At 38.5% G+C, this 20,567-nt stretch overlaps 1 protein-coding gene and 1 long non-coding RNA gene across 2 annotated transcripts; both read right to left on the bottom strand.

Moving 5' to 3' along the window:
• Positions 1–2,680: 2,680 nt before the first annotated feature.
• Positions 2,681–4,104, bottom strand: LOC115621760. Its single transcript, XR_003995295.1, has 3 exons — positions 4,025–4,104; positions 3,079–3,334; positions 2,681–3,016 (listed from the first exon to the last, which is right to left on the bottom strand). It is a non-coding gene; the product is annotated as an uncharacterized LOC115621760 (long non-coding RNA).
• A 9,833-nt stretch (positions 4,105–13,937) lies between these two features.
• LOC115620993 (neuropeptides capa receptor) lies at positions 13,938–18,637 on the bottom strand. The gene is made up of 10 exons (XM_030514513.1): positions 18,586–18,637; positions 18,393–18,476; positions 17,580–17,948; positions 16,332–16,497; positions 16,127–16,277; positions 15,863–16,061; positions 15,033–15,247; positions 14,784–14,897; positions 14,376–14,699; positions 13,938–14,273 (listed from the first exon to the last, which is right to left on the bottom strand). The coding sequence occupies exons 1-10, from the start codon at positions 18,635–18,637 to the stop codon at positions 13,938–13,940; spliced, it is 2,010 nt and encodes a 669-aa protein (XP_030370373.1).
• Positions 18,638–20,567: the final 1,930 nt, after the last annotated feature.

Raw genomic sequence — 20,567 nt, 5'->3', positions numbered from 1 at the left:
TTCGAATTATTGTGATTTCTTCAGCTGACTCTAACTTTAGGTACTTTGTTTGTTTGTTTCTGTTTTCCCTTCGGAGACGGCCAACTTGACGAATTGGAAATTAATGTAAAAAGTTACTCATGTAAGGAATATTATTGTCTGCCTTAGCAAGCAGTATAACAGTAGAGAGGAGGACAATGGTTGACCTTCATTTTCTAATTTAATGCTTTGTTACTTGAGTCAGCTTACACGTTTGGATTTTTCAATTATCTTTGCAACATTCTTTGAAAACATAAACTTTAGTTCAGCACAAATTTAATTTCATTCGGTGTCAGTCAAAGTCTTAAAGTACACGCAATGTCAGTCAGCTCCAGATACACTTTTGGGCTGTTGGCTCGCTGCTAGACAGCAATGCCAAGTATTTAGAGTATCGAAGGCGCATCACATTCAGACAAAGATAATGAACATGAGGCCAGCCGTGCAGACAAAATCATTGAGCCGGCCAACTTCTATAACTGTAACTACTGTAACTGTAACAGCTGCAGGCGTTTAAATTGGATGCAAGTGTTCCAACTGTTTGTTCAATTGCCATTTCCAGTGTTTGTCCTCTGCCATCTCATATTCGCTGTTTTTCTATGCCCCAGTGAGCCATAAAGTTTTCCACTTGCTTTTGCCCATCAAACTAGACACGGCATCCTCAGTGTCCTTGGGCGAAACGTACTCATGGCTCATTGTCTACGCGCCAGTGTTTGTATGTATAAGCCAAGTTCGATATGGTTAAGCTATGCGACCACCACTAACGGCATATTCAATCAAAAGTCTATTTATTTTATTGTTTGAAGTCAATTGCCAAAGTTTTCGGCCATCGCCGCCTATCAATATTTATTAATCGCATCAATTCCCGCTTAAGTTTTCGGCACGTGCATGCAGATAAAATGGGACAAATGAGAAGTAAAAGTTCAAATTTCCATTGACGCCATTCATACGAACAAACTGTCAATAAAAAATAATTGCACATGCTGTAAAAACAAACATCGAAATTCTCATAAAACGAAAGTAGCTCCCATTTGGGTTGCCTGCGTGTGCGTATCACTCATACGCCACGTTCCCCAGACTGCTGGCTCTCTTAAGACTGCTATCTTTATATGTGTATTTATGTGATAGTGTGTGGTTGTGTGGGTGTGTGTGTGACAACACACAGTTCACACGACGACATCGTTGCTGAAATATCATAAAATCTCAAAATGCTGACCAAGGCCAATAGGCCGAAGGGAATGAATGTGTACGATTATGTAGAAATGTGTGACATTTGATTGGGCGCAACTATATTTCTACACTGAAAGAAAATGCACTTAAGCGCAACTGAGCTCTCCGGAGCAGGAATTCAAATATGAATCCCGTACAAACATAAAAGTTAGTAATGCGAGGCATTTTATGTAATCGATCGAGTTTAGGGTCAACACCAAACAAACTAACTGGACTGCAGATTTATTTATTTTCTTTAATGCGAATATAATTAATTTTGATTACAAGAAAGAGTCTCTTTCCTTTACAGGAATTCTATAGGATAGCCATATTCACCGACTCAGAGCAGAAATATAAAAGAGTAGAGCAACTATTATGTGAAAGATAGTTATAGCCAATTGTAAGAGATATGTATTATTCTACCAAACGCATATTAAATCATAAATAACTAAACACAATATACACGAGTACGAGTACATATATAAATTTAATATATTTCAGATTCTCTGAGATGATTTATTATCGAGCTATTTCTTTCGGTGTACACACACTTGGATATGCGAAACTTGTTGAGGCGTGTAATGTGTGCAAATACATGCATTAATTCACAGAATAGCTGTGCATCATCACAGCCATAGATTAGTTAAACACTAATTAAAATAGTTCTAAAGTGGGGCTCCCAATTAATGCGAGCTTTATAAACTCCCGGAATCAATTGCCGTCTGGTTGTGCCTTTTGAGTGCTAAGCTCTTGGGGTGACTGGCACACAAAATGTCCAAGTACTGAGTGAATATTTTGGCATGGCAACAGTAACAACAACAACAACAATAACAGTAACAGCAACAGCATGTCGACGAGCCTCTTAAATGCGTGGGCTGTGCAGATAAATTGCGAAACGCTTCCGGAGCGTTAAATTCCCCGTTGACAAATTTGTTGCGGAAACACTTTGGGCAGTCATGTAATATTTATTCTTATGTTAATAACGGCGCCACAGGCATTCAAGCCCAACCATCCAAGGCTGCCCGGCCCTGTCATTAATCTCCATTTGGACAAACACAGCTCGGAGGCACAAATTCAATCGAGTTATGGGTGGAGACCTGGTCGGTTGGAGTAATTAAAGGCGCATTAGGGGCTCGTAAAAAATTAAATTGCCAATTGAGCGGGATGGCTTTGTATGGCAAGTTATTATAGACACCTGTTGCGCTACATTTACCAACCCGAATAAGGGTTGAAATAGGGTGCATATAATGATGAGCCCCATATGTCATTAGCACCGAAAAGAGTTTGCTAAAGTTGCTTAAAGATGAATTTTTTATGCAAATAAGGCTGCTACCACGATTAAGACAATGGCCTCTTTTTACAGAAATCGAAAAGTATACATCTCCTAGCTCTCATTTTTTTCTCTATTACTCTATTTTAATCTATTAATCTAGTGTTGTGTTTGAAAAAAAAAAACTTTTATCAACTATTCGCTATGGTATTCGCAAATATACAATTTTGGGATTATTTTATGCATTTTTAAAACTAATACAATATTAAAGAATTTCACTGTAGAATTGTTGAAATTTAATGTGTTCTGTAGAATTTTATTTGCAATTTTTGCAACAATAGTAGATTTTAACGAATTGTTTTCACTTGTTCATCAATATGGGGTCGGGTACGCCTACTTTTACCTTCATTTTAAATTCATGTGGCTTTTAGACTGTCGAGTACAAGCGTTCAGCCTTCGGGTAGATGGGGAAAATACTTGTAGCTTGAAGCATTTACAATACTTGGCTAAATATTGAATGTCCTGTAACACAGCAAATAGTCTTTAAAAATCTTTGCATCAACATGTAATGAATTCAAACATACTTTCCGTGCAACTTTCGAAGGATTCGTTTTCCAAACAATTTCATTTTCACGGTTCAACGTGCAGATAGTTGCACAAAAATAAAATTAAAATGCAGTTGTGCATAAAACTCAGAGGGCGTGCAGTGGCATCGCTTCTACTATTTACACGCACATTTAGTATACACTATTTATATGCAGATTATTTCCTCAGGCTGACTTGACTAGCACGGCAGACAAAGCTGAATAGGCTTGCACTTGTTGTTGTTTTTGGCTGTTGCTGCTTGCGTGTGTTTTGTGTTAAAATGCATAAAATGGAATAAAATGCGAGTAGTAAAAATGTTGCCAAGAACTGCAATAAAAAGTGTTTAATGGCGTGTCTGTGTCTGTAATTAAAGGCCATACACGCGTGTTGCCTTGGCACACATGGCGTATGCGTGTTACTGAACTCGCAGTCAAGAATCCAAAAGCAAAACAATAGCAGCTTTAAAATGCATTTAAAAAGTTGTTTTAAATACCAAAACAAATAAAGTGTGTGTGTGTGTGTCTTCTATTCTCTTCTGGCTCGACTATCGCTTCAGTTGTTTTAAATCGTTTTTGTAAACGTTTTTAAGCGTTTGTCTGTGACCGGAATATGACACGTGATTTATGTCTGCTTGTTTTGCATTTTTTGAACATGGCCATAAATATACGAAAATGGCAGCACAAATGTTAAGGGTTGGCCATACCCCTTTTACCCTTCACCCTTGACACTGCAAATGATATGCTGTTCTACGAAAAGCTTCTTTCTGCTCTATAGCTGCTAATTTTGCTTTCCATGCGAGCGCATTTAAATGCAATTCGCTTTCGTCGCAATTTATTTTTGTGCGTGCGCGCACATTGCGTATACTTAATTCGAGCGTGTAGCGTATTGTGTTGAAGGATGTAAAATACGGCCACTATTCGTGTCAATTGCCGCTCCAATACTCACTTGCCAGGCCAGCCATGTGCAGTTGGCATTTATCTTAAATGCTAGCAATTCACCATTAGATTGCGAAGGAACGAGCTGCCTCGGGCACCATTCCACACTAAGCCCTGTTTATTGGCAAAGTTTCTATCGCAATTGGCTGACTAGCCAGGCGGTCAAATCTGCAGCACTGCTGACATTTATTTTAATTTATTTTCGCTCGGTAAATCGCGTTGCCAATACGATAAAACGTCCCAAAAACAAATTGAAGCACACAGCGAACTTATTTTGAAGCAATGGAATAAGTCTTAATAAGGACTAGCTTTATAAAGTTATGCATATGTTTATAAACATTTCGATAAACTTAACATATTACAAGCATTTTCAGTTACTCTTTTCGAAAGCTGGGCTTAGACGATTCTCCGCCTTGTTGTTTTAGGCTGTCCCTAATTTATTTTGCCCTAAAGGGTTCCACTCGAGATATCATTGCCGGAGAGTGTGACTTATTGTATTAAGTTGTTGATCAAGATTCAATTTAAACATTAAATTCTCATGGTTCTCTGCACCTCAAAGCTAATTACAGAGCCATACAAAAATACTGACTACATTTAAGCATTGTCTGCATCATCTCCTGTTGAGATACTTCCAAGATATCCAATTTTCGGTAAAGTCTTCATTTGAGCCTACAAAATTATTTCCAGCTAGTCAAAAATAGTCTGATTCGATTATTCGAATTATTATATTCGATGCCTCGATTTGAAAATAAATATTCGCGAAGCAATAGTTAAGAAGTTCATTGTAGTGTAGTCCGCCTGTCTGCAATGTTTTTGTTTGCTGCACTACGGCACGTTGTAAGTATTTCTGTAATTTGATTAGAAATGGTGTGCGCATTGTGAATTTATTTCGCTCGTACTATGTCCGCATTATAAATAATATAGCAATGGCTTTGATTTGAAGGCTACAAGTGTCGCGGTCATAAATAACGCTCATCCTGCATCCATATGCAGGCGATAATATACTTTTGACAGCTTTGGTTACGCCCCATCGAAATCAACTGACAGCTGCTGCTGTGCACCGCCTCCACCCTCCTCCATACTTTCTCTGATTTTGTTATCTGTTATTGCCATTCATGAGCGGCAACCACATAAATCTCATTAAGATTTCGACAAAGCTTTATTTTTAATGAACTGGCAAATCGTCGCTGCCTCATCCTTCTTGTTTCAACAGCTTCTGACGCTTGGTCATAAAAAACTCTTCCGATAGTCGCATAAATCTTAATTGAAAATTACGCTTTGCAATTTCCATGCACGCATATTTATAAGCAAATTAATTTATTTACAATATATAATCGGTTTATATGTCGCTGCGAGTCACAGACGGAGATGGAGACGGCGGCGAGACGCGACGCGACGCGACGAAACACACAATGAATCACAATTATATTGACGAATGAGGTACTTGACTCTGGCGAGGGCAGAGCTTTTCCATGTCTGCCTGTCGCTCTCCCGGCTGCGTGACATTTTTCAAAACGTGGGAAAACATGCTTTCAATTATAAATACATATAAAAATATGCAAACGATGAAAACAAACAGGCGCCAGCCGCCCCAACAATTCGCAATGCGCAACGCGCAACAAAATGGACAAAGCAACTCGAAGCTGAAATGCGCTGCCACAATGGCTAAGAACAGGAAAAAAAAGTTACTGAAAAGCTGATTCAAGGCCTTTCAAATCTCCCTTAATGCTGAGCAATGCTGACAAATGGAGACTTTTCGCTTAGCTGTTAACTTATTGGAAGATCTTCCTACAAATGGGAGTCGACAAGTCACTGCCCCTAAGGGAAGCTCTCCTTGGCTTAAAGTCACTTTCGAGAAAACATTCAAAATAAAAAAAACAATGGCAAAAGCGTTAGTTTTGCTTCATTTATTAATGCTGTATTCCGTTTGTTCAACTCAAATAAATAAACAGCCAAGAACAAATGTGATGTTTTCAGTTGACTAATTTTTGTTATAAACAGAGGAGAAGAGATTTTTAAAGCAAATTAAAGATAACTTAGGCTATCAGTTCGCTTTAAAGGTTTCTCAAATTGAAGTACATTATAAACTCTAAGCCTTAGAGATTTCATTTACATTAACGATGAGGTAAACAGCATTTCAAAGGCACAAACTTTAAGCCAAAATTACTATAATATTGACTCCACAAAATAATTGAATTAATTAAATTATTTTGTTACGACTATTCTATTATTTTATGAAATAGACATTCTAGTAGTTATATTAATTATTCATTTTTTAGTGTATATTAATTTGCCAACTTGATATAAACTCATCCAAAGCCATGTTCATACATAGGAGTATTACTGTCTCTGATAAGGCCATTCCAAGTTCTGGCCAACAACATTCTACGAATCTTAAGGGGTTATAGCTTGAGCCCAGACTCAGTCATAGGCTTAAGCTATATATTATTTTATGAAAGGAAAGGATGAATTACATTAAAATAGTCATGCAAATTCAAATTAAAGTTTATAGCTGAACGTTTCAATTGCAAAACTGAACAATCATTCGGATAAGGGCATATACCAGAAGCAAACAAGATTTTGCCTCGAAATTGGCCAAATTCTTAACTTAAGCCGCGACTCAGTCGTCACCAAAACAGATTTGAAGCTTTTGTTTATGATGATTCCAGCTTATTCAGCATGCTGGTTTTATTGTAGCGCATTGCTCTCTTTTCCTCTTAACAACTTGTTTTCCTCGTGTCAACATATGTGAAATGGCGTTTTGTTGTTGCCGCCGACTGCCACTGCCACTGCCACTGATGCTGCTTCTGGTGCTGCTGCTGCTGCTGCTGGGAAAACTCAATCAAAATATTATTGTATGATGAACAAATGGCAAGCGTCAACGACGCCGTCACTCTTGAATGCGCCGCACGCAGCCACACAAACAATGCATACGCGGCAAGACGGAAAAACAAATACCTCCCCGCTCTCACCCATAGATTTCCGCAACCGCCGGCCTCTCATATAAATGAGCTGCAAGTGCTTGCGCTGAGTTGATGGTTTTCATGGCTTGTTTACAATTAATTAGGATTGTTCGCCTGGCATTTTTATTTAAAAAACTCTTTGTGCAGTGCATTTTTTAACAGCCAGCCATAAATTTGCGGTCCTATTTGAGACAGGCCGTAAAATTTGCATATGCTCTCTTCAATATTAAATACTCACATCATTTGAACATTTTGAACAATATCAACATCCACAAGGGAAATGGTCGTCTCACTAAATCCGAATTTCATTCAAAATAAGTTGTTATTCAACTTTTATTTATAACTTTATTAGTCACATATTTCTGCATATGTGTCTAAAAATAAAGCACAACACCACACAATTTTCTACTTAGGTAGTTCATTTTAATTATAATTAGCGTTCAATTATTCACAACGACACTTGCCCGGTTTCGCTTTCTTTTTAATAAATCTTCTCTACACTTAAATAAGTATCTCTGCGCAATTTTCATCTTATTGGCCAGCTTGCTAATTATTTAAAGCGGCTTCCCGCCATTAACATCTGTTTATTATCAGCATACACATAGCTCATCTATTTTGTTTATTTTATGTGATTTAATTTTATTGCGATAACAGGTTCCGAGTGCGCCGTTCTGTCTTCTCATTGTTTGCGCGCTCTTTTGCATTTTAAACTTGTGAATTGAAAACCAATTCGAAACAGTACACTACATTATGCTTCATTTGGTTTAAAGTGGACTTTGGAAATAAATATGTAGAACGGTATACCTTACAAAGGCAAGCAAAAGCCGTATGGAGAAGACAAGTCTATGAACTGTTTTGAGCTATCACGACCTCGCACGGCCATACCCGAAATCGGAATATGAATCACGAACACCTCTGCCCCGTGCTGAGCTATTTATTTACTTTGAATCGCGCGAGTATCGTTGAGGTATCTTGGATGGAACGATTGAATGGCTATTTCCTTCATCTCAAGATCTCTTTATCTATATTTATTTATTTGAACGTGTACACCATGTGCTTTTAAAAGTGTCAGTAACCTAGTATCTAAATTGTTTATGAGTTGAACAAATTAAATATTTAAAATATAACCCAAATTATCAATTTGGAACAACATTGGGTCAACATTTATCATTAAAAGAGTGCAGAAGCACTCGTGCCTTTGTTTTAGTTATAAAGTTTCTTAAAAGTCTAGATATCTGCGGTGTTACGACTTACGTCCATTAAGACTCTGACGCCTGATTTATAGCCCACTAATGGCACGGTTACATAGGCAATCTAAGTAAAAAGTTTCTTTCTTGTATACCATTATTGCTTTTGAAATTGTGGGCCCTTCTAAGCCGAGCACAGAAAATAATTTCATATCTTATTTCATCTTATCATACAGGTTATACATTTTTTCGAATTTAGTGAAAACTAAAACTTTAGCTATATAAATATAAATATAAATATAAATAAAAATAAATACATCTGCTTTGTGGGCTTTTTATGGCCCCTTGGGTCGATCTCGAATATAAATGTTTTTTAAAGCTTTACATAAATGTTTGAATTAATGTGACAATCATACGTGTTGATGTGCAATATTTTAGCTATTAGTACAACATATTATTTAAGAACAGAGTATAACAAAATCTTCATGGTTTTTGTAACATAATCGACATATTTTATGATCATAAAAGAGTCAACATTTGGTGTACAGGCTCTTCAAATGCAGCTACTTATTATAAGTAACAACGAAAAACTGTTTTTATTAAACAGAACACTTATAAATTTTACTGTATTTTTTAACAGCTTATTTAAAGCCAATTATAATTTACATTAATTCGAGCTGTAAAGGAAGTTCATGCCCAAGAATATTTACCGACTTTGTTGCTTTATAATATTTATGTAAGTACTAAAAGGACGAATAGTTACGAATTGAAATCGGTGGCAGTAAAACTGTTTATTACATCCTCCACTTGTTCGACTCCTCAAATCCTTCCACTTTCTGGTAGCTTTAACAATTGTTTGAAATGACTTTTAAATTTGTAGTGCACATTTATCACTCTATTAAGTTTATTGCTGCAAAGTTATGGCCATAAATTTAAACTCTGGCCAACTAGCCTAAGCTTTGGTTTTAGGCGTGCTGGCATAGCATTTGAACTATAAGTAAGAAGTAAGTAAAAAAGTAAGGAAGTGAGAAAGTTGTATTCAATTAAAAAATTAGGGCTAACTAAACAATTGCTTTTGAAGAAAAGCACACACATATATTAATCAATGGATACCTCCCACGTCTAAAGCTAGGCTGCAAATGTCCTTAACTGCTTTATTTGCTTATCCATTTGCACACACAATATTGACTTGGCCTTGCTCGCTTGTGTGTTCTTTAAGTCTTTAAGTCCTTTATGGCCAAGGTCGTGTTTCGTTGAGCGTATTTAAGCTGCTCAATATGTTGAATTCCACTGAATATTTACCGGAGTGCCAACAGACTAGTATTAATTTGAGCGGCTGGTACTGCTGTTTTAAGAATTTTCTATGAATGTTGTTGCAGTTGTTCTTTTCTTGTTCAAGGTTTTTTCTTTTCAATTACCAGTACACCCGGTAAATGGCTCGAGGATTGCCCGCCTGGCGCCATTTTTAGCGCAATTACATTTTAATGTTACCCTCCACCATCTTGGCAGGCGTTTAAACTGCAATCAAATATCGGCTGTGTCTGGCAGCTGCTCAACAAACGGAACATCGCGAGACTTACGGCGCTAGTTGGGGCAGCGGCAAAGATAGTATGGCAGGAGTAAATCAGCCAGGCTGTCAGATTTCGGAATTTCACTTCATGTCTGTCACTCGCTTTGTCTTTGAAGTAAAGTTCTCTGGCCTCATTGACAATGCGCATAATCCACTTATCACGCTGCCAGTTATTTAGCCTTCCCTTTATATCTGTCACTTGTCGGTGCTAATCTTAAGCTATGAACGGGTTCGACTTGTCAAATGGCGACGAACAAAATCTTGCATACATTTGCAAAAAAACTTTTTAAAATAAACAGAGGGAACAGACATAAATTTATGGGAAGCAAGTGCTGTTTAACGAGCGCATTTACCATTTGTAGGCTGCTTGGCATGCCGCGTGTGGTCTTTTAAAGTTCCTTGTACTTTTTAGAGACTGAAATATGCTTTTTGTGTGCTTGAAGTGCCGCAGATAACTGGCTGATAGCTGATGGCCGATAGCCCGAAGAGCATTCAACTAAAAGTTGTAAACATTTTCTTGGAAACAATTTTAGGCACACGCTGTTCATACCAAATACTTGTGTAGCCTTTTCAAACTGGCAAGGATCGCAGTAATCGTTGGCGGAAAATATTTCTGCGAAACACGCGCTCTTTAAATTGGAACGATTGCCGCATATGCTGTGTAAGATAAATTGGCGCCTAGTTGATATTTGATTGTCCACTACTTAGCACGTGCAAGCTGCCTAAAACAATACGACATTTTCGATTCTGAACATGCTGAGAAGCTAAGATTTAATACAACACTTAAGCTTTCACACTTAAGCCTTGGGTTCATTACCGCCCGCAAAGCGTACGTGTCAGAGCCACATTTTGGAGCCAAGCATTCCTTCTGCTTGCCAGACATGTTCAGCATGTCAAGTACAAGCCTACAAGTACATACATAGGCATTCATGTAAGTGCGTGCACACACGCGCTTACAAGTATGTGTGAATATTTGTGTATGTGAGGGCTGTGCGCGGTAACGACATGTCGATCTAATTGCTGGTCGTCTGGCTGCGGAGCTTTATTACCAATATGTGTTAATTAATTGAGTGTTTCTGTGTTGCCGCGTTGCGTAATAGGCTTGAGCCGAAGAGCTTCCCAAAAGTGTTCTGCCAGCTACGTTTTAAAGCTTATGGCTTCGCAAAAGCAAATTCAATTAGCACATCGTCTTTTACCTGCCCACGCATTAATTTCCACAGAGAGCGCACCGGCCCGAGGCCTGAAAAGTAGGCAACAATATTTTTGATTTAATGCTTCAAACATGGGCCTGGGGCGGCCATTTTGCGATGGCCGAGCTGCCACTTTATATTGCAAACATGATTCATGGATTTTCGGTATGGATGAGTTAAATTGAGAGTTTATGGCAAATATTCGTATGCGTATGGCCATCGAGAGACAATTTCAAATGGGACTTTTTATTTTCATTTTCATGCCTTATGGATACGAGGCTTGTTAGCATGTGCTCGTATGTACTCGCATGCGCCCACTTTGAAGTGGTTGGAACAAAGACGTATTAGACAAATTTAAAAAATAAAAATTGCACCCTTAGCCGACAGTAAATTGAATGTTAGAATTGGCAATCCAGTCTGCCATCGAGACAAGCTAAATGTGTGCGTGCATGACAAAGTGATAATAAATTTCATCAAACGAAAGTCATGGCCATGGCTCAGCAGTAAAATTTATTGTGTGGTTCATGTCGAGCAAGGGTAATAAGTACGCAATGTGTTTGTGTGTTAAGGCCTTCTATTTGTCTTAGTAATAGTCACTAAGGCATAAAAATGATATACCAAGTTCAGCGACAGAATTTGATGGGCTTCTTAGGATTTTTATGCTGTATAAATTGCAGCGCCTCCGCCATATCAATATAGTGGGGCCTGCATATCCAAGCATGTGTGGTGTACAACAAAATCACTTCGTTTTATTGTCCATTAATTTCAGTATTGCTATGCAGATGAATATTAATAATAAATATTAAGGGCCAGTAGCCGAAAAATGGCAGACAAGTGAAAATTATCAAGGCTCTTATTTGGGCTCCATTATGGTTGGATATACTCGTACAAGTATCTACATTTGCGTCTAACCAAGCCCCAAATTTCTATGACGCATCGCTCCCGGAATTTGTGAAGGAGGAGCAAAAGGAGGGCCTGAGTAGCGCTAAGAAGGGAATTTGAGAATTCTTAACTAAAAATATATGGTACTTGTATATGCACCACTAAACATTAATGAAATATAACATGCGAAAGTTGGTTGCTTGCGACAGCAATAATTTTTTTAAGACTTATTCAATTCAGTAGAGCTTGGCTAGAGAGATGATGCTCGTCTATGCACCTAATCCTGAAGAGGTCCTTTGTGATGCCACTAGACCCACTAAATTTAATTGGTCTGCTTTTAAGCACCCGGCTGAGATCATTTACCGAAAGTTTCCCGCTTCCTTATCTCTTCAGCTTCTGAAAAAATCGTTGGGCCGCTTTGTATGCTTTCTCAGCTCCGATAGTTTTGCAAAGAACACATTTCCCACCAAATAACCCACTAGGTTTAATTGGTCTGCTTTTAAGCACCCGGCTGAGATCATTTAGCGAGAGTTGCCCGCTTCCTTATCTCTTCAGCTTCTGAGTCGCTTCGTTGGGTTGCTTTGTAAGCTTTCTCAGCTCCGATAGTTTTGCAAAGAACACATTTCCCACCAAATAACCCACTAGAATTAATTGGTCTGCTTTTAAGCACCCGGCTGAGATCATTTAGCGAGAGTTGCCCGCTTCCTTATCTCTTCAGCTTCTGAGTCGCTTCGTTGGGTCGCTTTGTAAACTTTCTCAGCTCCGATAGTTTTGTAAAGAAGACATTTCCCACCGCTAATTCTTTTAGATTTAGAAACCTATTAAGACGATCCCTTGTGGCACCAGATGTCCTAATTCCATACGCATCACTGTCATGCTACAATCAAAGACTTAAAGTCCATCAAAAGGGCATCAAAATTTAGAACGTTGATCATTATTTGCGGCAATTCAATAATTACTTTCTCAACATTAGTGTACACCGGCGGGAACACGAATTGAAAACTTTTATTGTGTTTATTTCAAGTCTGTTTGATAAGCACATGTTCGAGGAGAGTGGCACATAACGGGGATTTATTTTATCATTCGAAAACATTCTTCTTACCAGCCCTAAGTAAGCATATTCGTCTCAATACGTTAGCCAAAATATCATCCACGGTCTATTTAAGGTTGGATGGCAACTATAAAAATCTATTACTTAATCTCTTGGTCCATCCAGCGAATCTAATCCTTATTTAAAATGCAGTCGCATTTGCCACATTTGGTTGGCAGTACCAACTATAGCTATTTAAACTTTTTAATACATGTTTTATGGACGCCAGCTGGTGGACATAAATCTCGCTGGCATGTTTGCCCCTAATTGCATAATTTGCGGTCATATTTCTGCATGTTTTGCATAACTTTTTCCCACAATATGTTGCACTTTACGAATTAAAACCAATTAATATTCCGACAGCAGAGTACGGGAGAAAATTTGGAGACTGTTTTTAATTAAATGCGCTAAAGGGCAAGCCGCGTCACATGACTGGCATACTTGGTACTTTGTCAAGGCCTCACACCCAACCGCTAGCCACACACTTCATTACATTTTTACAAAATGGAAAACTGGCGCTTTTTCTCACTCTTAGCGCCTCTTGGTGCGCGGCTAAGCCCCAGTCGAAAGTTTTGGTTGTCTAGACTAAAAGCGAATTATGCTCCCTCGATAGACATCTTAATTGTGAGGGATTATGAAAAAGACCAGAGTAGCGTGCGTTCATTCATTTTTAAGTGCACAGGCGTTTGCCCCGAAATGGTAATCATTAGGGACTGCAAGAGGAAGGTTCGCTGAGCTGTTGACCAAATCAAAAAGGCACCGACTCGTAAGTAAATTCAAATTACACACATAGTGCGACTTTATTGGGACACTTTTGTAGCACATTATTATGTTTTGTTGCGAATATTTGTATGTATGTATGTATATAGAAATTGGGGCTGCAACTAATTGACTGCAGCCCTCGGACACGAGCTTAACACTCGAAATAATTGGCTATAACAATTGGCTTAGAAGTGAACGTCAAGTGGTTTGGTGCTGCCACAATGCTCCTGCAGCCCTTATCACAGTTATGTTCCTTAACTGGAATGACTAAGAGTGCGCTCAGAAGACGCTTCGCTCGTCAGGTCCCGCTCCTACCGTCGGGGACTTCGGCTCAGCACTTGTGGGGGACTGTGCAGGCCTGCTGGCCTTGCGTCTGGTGCGCCAATTGAATTTCGTTCGCAGACTCTTTAGAGTGCTCGATGTCTTGAGGGTTTTGGCCTTGGCTTTGCGCACTTTTCCACTTGGCTCGCTGATGGCGACGCCACCACCGCTACCACCACCGATGCCACTGCAATGCTGTGGTTCAGCACGAGAGGGGCGGGTGACACGCGTCAACTTCAGGCGCGAACGCGATATTCCCGGCTGATTGCTGCTCAGCTCGTCTATGGCACACATGTGACGCACTCCCAGCTCGCATTCCTCCTGCGGCCAATTCTGGACATGCTCCGAACGCCTGCCCCGATAAATACCTCCGCTTGGACCACTGAAGGAAGGCATTGTCGGCTGTGACAGCTGCGTTCCATCGATTTCAGCCTCCAGCAAGGAATGTGCATCGCCCACCGAAGATAGCTGCGATATTTGCGTCTGTAACAAGCGATGTGGTGGCCCATGAGAGTGTGGATGGCTGAACGAGTGCGCCAGCTCAGCGCCCGCTCGCCCCGCAAATAAATCCTGTTTGCTTTGTGTGCTCAACAGCGTGGCATGCGACCCATCCAGCGAGATGCGATGCAATCGCTGAGAACAACGCGCACTGCCCGGTTGCCCCACACTGTTGCCATTCATAGTCACCGTTGTCATGGTTGTCGTTGTCCTTATGCTGTCCTGCAGAGAAAGATGATCATGAAGATGATGTTGATGTTGATGACGACAAAGAAACTGCAGTGTATCCTTATGACTACTATTCACCGTTGTGTTCAGGCGCAGCGAACCGTGCTGATTCCGCCTCAATACGCTATAGTTGTGTGGCTGACTCTGACTCTGGTACTTGCTCGAGAGACGGAAGTGGCGCGACAATGTCACCTGCGGAAGAGAAATGCAACACAATACACTCAATTGAAATGGAGACCTATTATTTCTTGATTCACTAGACGCACAATATTTTAACCATGCCGTACACTCTACGTTTTTAGAGCAACTGCATTCTTAATTACTTACCTTAAACGCTTCGCGAAACTTGTGACTCATGATGTTGTACAGTAGTGGATTAATACAGGTGGATAGAAAGTACAGCACACCGGAAGTATAGTTCAGTATGTTAAAGATGTCGGTGAACAGTTCCGACTTGATGCCAGAGGAGGAGCCATAGACAGCCATCAATCGCTGGGCATGGAATGGAGCCCAGCATATAAAAAACGCCACCGCAACAGCCACTGCAAAGAGAAAGAAAGGTAAATCCTTGTGCAGAGCATTGAAGCACACGAAGGAAGCTCTAACAAAACAAAAAGAAATATTTCTAATCCATTTTTTGGAGTTGTTATCTACCACAGCAAGCCAATTAAATATCTTCCCGACCGTGCGCCTTCACACTTAACTTACTTTTCATTTGGGCGAATACTAATACTAATGTTCCATAGTTTTAGTTCTTTTTGAATATATTCTTATGAGCTTCCTCTAAATATCCTCAAAACAATCAAACACTTAATCTTTAGTTCACACAATTAATGTTGGCTTTCAAGTTCACAAAGCCGCACATTTTTCAGAACATTTTAAAGTGAATATTTCGGTATATATTTCTTATTCAAAAACCTGTCCCTGCTAGGTCAATATAAAGAGCCCCTCCAGCATTATTCACTGACGTCAAAGCTTCAACGTCAAAAAGTTTAATTATTACGATATTACATTTTTATTTGAAAGATGTGTAAATAAATGCAAATAAATTGTTAAATAGCTTAGCACTTCTTGGCAAGGAAGCGAAAAAGTGTGTGTAATGCCGGAAGAGTGCACTTTAAGAAGGCAGGCTTCCCATTTCCACCCAACCCACTCACCCAGCATTCTGATGACGCGCGTCTGTGCGCTGATGCCGCGATGTATATCGTAGGGACGCCGCTGGAGGGACTGCAGCAATCGGCTACGCTTCAGCTTGACCCCAATGAGCACGTATAGCACGCAGATGGCAGTCATGGGACCACCAAAGAACAGGAATCCGGACACGGCAAACACATGGGCATAGAAATTATTTTGCATCTGCCAGGAAAAAAACATGTTATGCGTCAGTTCTGCCAACAAATGCGCCGATTCCAGAAATTTACCGTACATGACGAGCCATAATAAGCGCCAGCCTTCGTTTCCAGGGACACCACCGAGAACTGCATGGCCTGTGGCAGGGCCAGCAACAGTGCAGCAATCCAGATGGCAAATATGAACTTGATGGCACGCGATAGCTTGGACATGGTGTGTTGCCTATTAGCTTTAAATATTAGCGACTTCTGAATATAAACTTGGACTCAAGCTTACCTGAAGGGATGGCATATGGCTATGTAGCGCTCCACGGTGAAGGCAGTGATGGTCAGCACCGTGGCGTTGGCCGCCGTCTCGGATAGAATGCTCTCCATGATGCAGATGCCATCACTAAATGGATAATTGTCGGGCTGCCACAAATTGTACAAATCCTGGGGCATGCCTGCAAGCATTTCAACGTTTTAGAATGCTAAAGATGTTACTAACTAATTTCTGAAAGGATATGATCTATTTTGGATGTCCTTTTTCCCAAAGTGAAATAAATATACAGAGAACTTGTATTCGACGTACTGTATAAAACCCATACAGCTACTTTAAAAATAATCAAATATTAACTGCCTTACAATCTGTGAAGAAATTCTTAAATGAATATGTCGATTCAAAACAAAACAAAAAACGGCAAGAAATGATTAAGTTGTTTCAGTTTTATTTAAAGCTTTCACCACCAAATAAAAGAATCCATAATAAATGAATTATTATAAAGCAATGATAGTAAACTGTATTCTTCGTTTTTTCTTGCGACGTCAACTTCAAAAGGAAATAAAGTTTGGATAAAACTAAAAGCAACGTGAGTTCTCGACTATTATGCGAGCATTAAATAAACGGCAACTTTATGACCTATTTATTATTATTTTATTATCTAAAACGAACTTGTTTAAGTTCAGAATCTGTTACCTTTGAGTGGGAGAGTGCGAATGGCTAATGAAATTCAAATATTTAACAACTCGAAATTAGCTTGATGACTGTACAGTAATGAAACATTGTGTGCAAAACACTGTTTAGATTCTTTACCACAATAAAACCAACAAAGCGAAGACAATAGGCATGGACGTGGCGGAATATAGGAGGAATATAGATGGTTGACTACTGTTAAAGATTAAATCGCATCTCAAGTCTTTGATTTTAATTTTATATTTTAAAATGGTATTTCCAACTAGATAGTAGCATAAATTACAGTCTGGCTTCTGAAAAGCTACTGCACAGAACAGTAACAGAAAAGCTACTATTTTAAAAAAAATATATCAATAATTTTATTTAAATTAAATTAAATTATTATTTCAATATAATTTAACTAAGAAATTTGGCTATATGGGAACTCTCTAAGTACTAGTTTTAAAAGCAAATTTTATTTATTTGCATCGATCAAGAACTCTAGTCCTTCTAACATGTGTAGGAAAATTATTTGCATGCCTGACCGCTGCCTTAGGGTACTTTTGCATTGATGTACAACACTCTGTAACTCACCGGAACACAGCAATATTAGATCCGATATGGCCAGATTGAATAGATAGAAATTCGTAGCGGTGTGCATGAAATTATTGCGCGAGATAACGATGCAAGTTATCAGATTTCCGAGCACTCCAGCGATGAAGATGAGGGCATAACAGATGCTGAGAATGGTCAGAAGCACCATGGGTGTTTGTGTAGCCACTGGACTGGTCTGGGTGCCATGTTCCTCCTGCTGCTGCACACTGAGCAGCAGATTGGTGAGATTCTCCGCCGAAATGTTCAGCACTTGGGTCAAGTTCAGATAGAATTTTTCATTTTGGAACATTTGCAAGTCACTCAACAGTGGCATGTGCGAGTCCAAGTGCTCCATTGTATCATTTTTAGCTAGATTCCACATCTTGGCCTTCATGTGGGGGAAGGAAAATGTGTTTTTTGTTGCTCGTCAATTTACTGAGGAAGAGTCATTGGACTGTGCGCTCTCCTGACTGAGTTATGATGTATCTGCAATGGGGTAGACATAATTGTACCTGAGCTCATTTATTGTATTTAGGTTTTGCTTTATCATTTGCTGTCAAATCGGAGATACAATCTCCTCATCATGCTGTTGCTCACTCCACTGCCTTCCACAATTGAACGATTTCAATATAATGGGCAAAGTTTGCCATTTGCTCCCACAAAACACTCATCAATTTTCCCTTAGACTCTACGCACAATTTTCTATTTCCTTCGTTTCGTCCTTGTCTGTCTGCCCGCCTGCCTGCCAGCCTGCCAGCCTAAAATGAATTATCCATTATCCAGCAGTGTGTAAATTTTGCATGTCTTGTTTACCTGGCAATGTGACAGCCTTCGCAGCTGGCCCCAAATCGGTGCCACCCAGCATTGCCGGCCCACCTATTGCCCACTTGATACTAACTGTGAATTAATTTGAATTGCTAAGTGGCATTTACTGTAAGTATTTTAATGCCAAATTTGCCAAGCATCTTTCAACAAGTCCAAGCTGGAGCAGACGAGCCCTTTTCACAAAAGGGATCCTTTACTAAATGCTCATTAATTTCAATTTTTGACAAGGTCATTGTGGAGTCTACAGCTCTCAGCCGACTACACTTTTTAGCTACTTATTTGCATATTCATTCATGCGCCGAAATTCGCCAACATTATGTATTAGGCATTAATATACAACATTTTAAATAGTTGCACATTTTCAAAGAATGTTGTCGAATATAAATTATGAAAACTGGTTTTTGGCTGAGCATGGTTTGTTTTGTTTCTGTTTTATATATATATATTTTTTATTATTTCACTGTCACTGTCAAAATTATGCATCCAGCCTGCCATAAAACAGGCGACCGAATATAACAAAACCATCTGTACGAGCGCCTCAAATCATTTGATTTGATTTGATTGTTAATACAACACGTATATATTTTGTTTGGTCTAGTCCATATACAAATCATACATACATATATACAACTATATACAGATGTTAATGCGCCCATTAATGGTGGTCGTTGAAAGCGCCAAAAGCAACACATGGCTGAATTGGCATTTAAACAATCGTTTGAGGCTTGAGCGTTTTCCACATTTAGATAAAACTCAGAAAACTATGCACACTGTCGCTTAACTAAATAGAAACTATTTATTTCGTCTATACTGCGCGCATATCAAAGAACTATGAATGTTTTTTCTTCTTTAAGTGCTGGATGAATATTCGTGTTTTAAAAATGAAATACTTTTTTCTTTTATGATTATAAATTCATGAATGACTTTTCAAATTAACTAAAAGTTCTCTGTGTTATGTAATAATTCAAAATCCACATTTAATTTTCTTTTTAAAATGGTTGACTATACTTGATGCTTATTTTAATTCTCAGCCCCTAGCCTTTGATAAAACTGACATTCAAGCAAGTCTAGAGCTTTGTCAAACCTTGTTAAAATCTTTTCATAGCGCTGTAAGTTTTTTCTTTTTAAAAATTTAAATTCTTCCGAAATAAACTTGTGCACATATCTAATATCCTCAAGTACATTACTTTTCACTTTGAAGCTCTACTAGTTATGATATTGAATGCATTTATTGAGTGTTTGTATACTATTAAACATTAAAAATGTATATTCAAGTACATTTGTGAGCAAATCTACATATTTTTAAAAATTTGCAACAAGAAATGCAAATTTTTTAAAATTTATTTTTACTGCTACCCACATCTGCCTTCAGAAATAATAAAAGTTATATGTCTCTCCAGAAATATACACAAGCCGGTTCCCGTTTTACGAGTTGCAAAATATTTCCAAATTTAAAATGCTTTTGCAAGATTTGTTCATTGCAATTACCAAGTTGCTTATATTATAAGGCAATATTTTTCCCAATTTGTATATATTTTGCATTTCCCTTTTAAAGAAATTTAGTAGTAAAAAGTTCTTGAAAATAAAGTTGAATTTTCATACATAGTATGTGCTTCATAAAGTGCTATGTCGAATCATATCCTGTTCCTCTGTTTTCTTTTGCGCATCATATGAAAAATGTTTAATAGAAACCGTTTTGAAATAGAACTTTCGATTTTCAATATATTTCCTATTTATACTAGAATACTAGAGAAGAATTGTAAGCTTTAGTTCACATTTGGTATTCCTTTGATTTCTTGTAAAACGTCATTTAATGGAGAAAAGTGGTGTGTATTTATGTGTATGTCAGTGTGAAGGCATTTATTTTTTTAAGAGAAAAGAATATGGTTGCGGAATTTCTAACATGTTTATTCGCTGCGTTGCGAACTATCAAATTATTATCACCATTGATATATGTATGGTAATAATTTATCAGTTGAGTTATATAGTACCTCAAACTCTCGCAACTAAATCACAAAGTCTACTCAACATTAATTACCACTAACATAAATGCATAAAACAAGTTCTTTTGATGGCATTAATATAGACGTCTATTGTTTCACCAGACAACTGTACTGAGTTATGTAATATACTCAGATTGTTGTTTCTTGCTCTCTTCTCAGA

Source organism: Scaptodrosophila lebanonensis, unplaced genomic scaffold, assembly GCF_003285725.1.
Source record: "Scaptodrosophila lebanonensis strain 11010-0011.00,11010-0021.00 unplaced genomic scaffold, SlebRS2 tig00000024-arrow-pilon, whole genome shotgun sequence".
Taxonomy (NCBI): Eukaryota; Metazoa; Arthropoda; class Insecta; order Diptera; family Drosophilidae; genus Scaptodrosophila; species Scaptodrosophila lebanonensis.
Note: the sequence above shows the minus strand (reverse complement) of the source record. Positions and strands in the feature narration are given on the sequence as shown.

What these genes read in the sequence shown, in the direction of transcription:
- LOC115620993 (XM_030514513.1), bottom strand. Translation starts at nt 18,637, where the DNA reads ATGACCTTGTCAAAAATTGAAATTAATGAGCATTTAGTAAAGGATCCC. An exon ending in GAAGGCTGTCACATTGCCAG is followed by an intron (nt 17,949 to 18,392) that starts GTAAACAAGACA and finishes TGTGGAATCTAG; the next exon opens with CTAAAAATGATACAATGGAG. An exon ending in AGTTTCGCGAAGCGTTTAAG is followed by an intron (nt 14,898 to 15,032) that starts GTAAGTAATTAA and finishes TCTCTTCCGCAG; the next exon opens with GTGACATTGTCGCGCCACTT.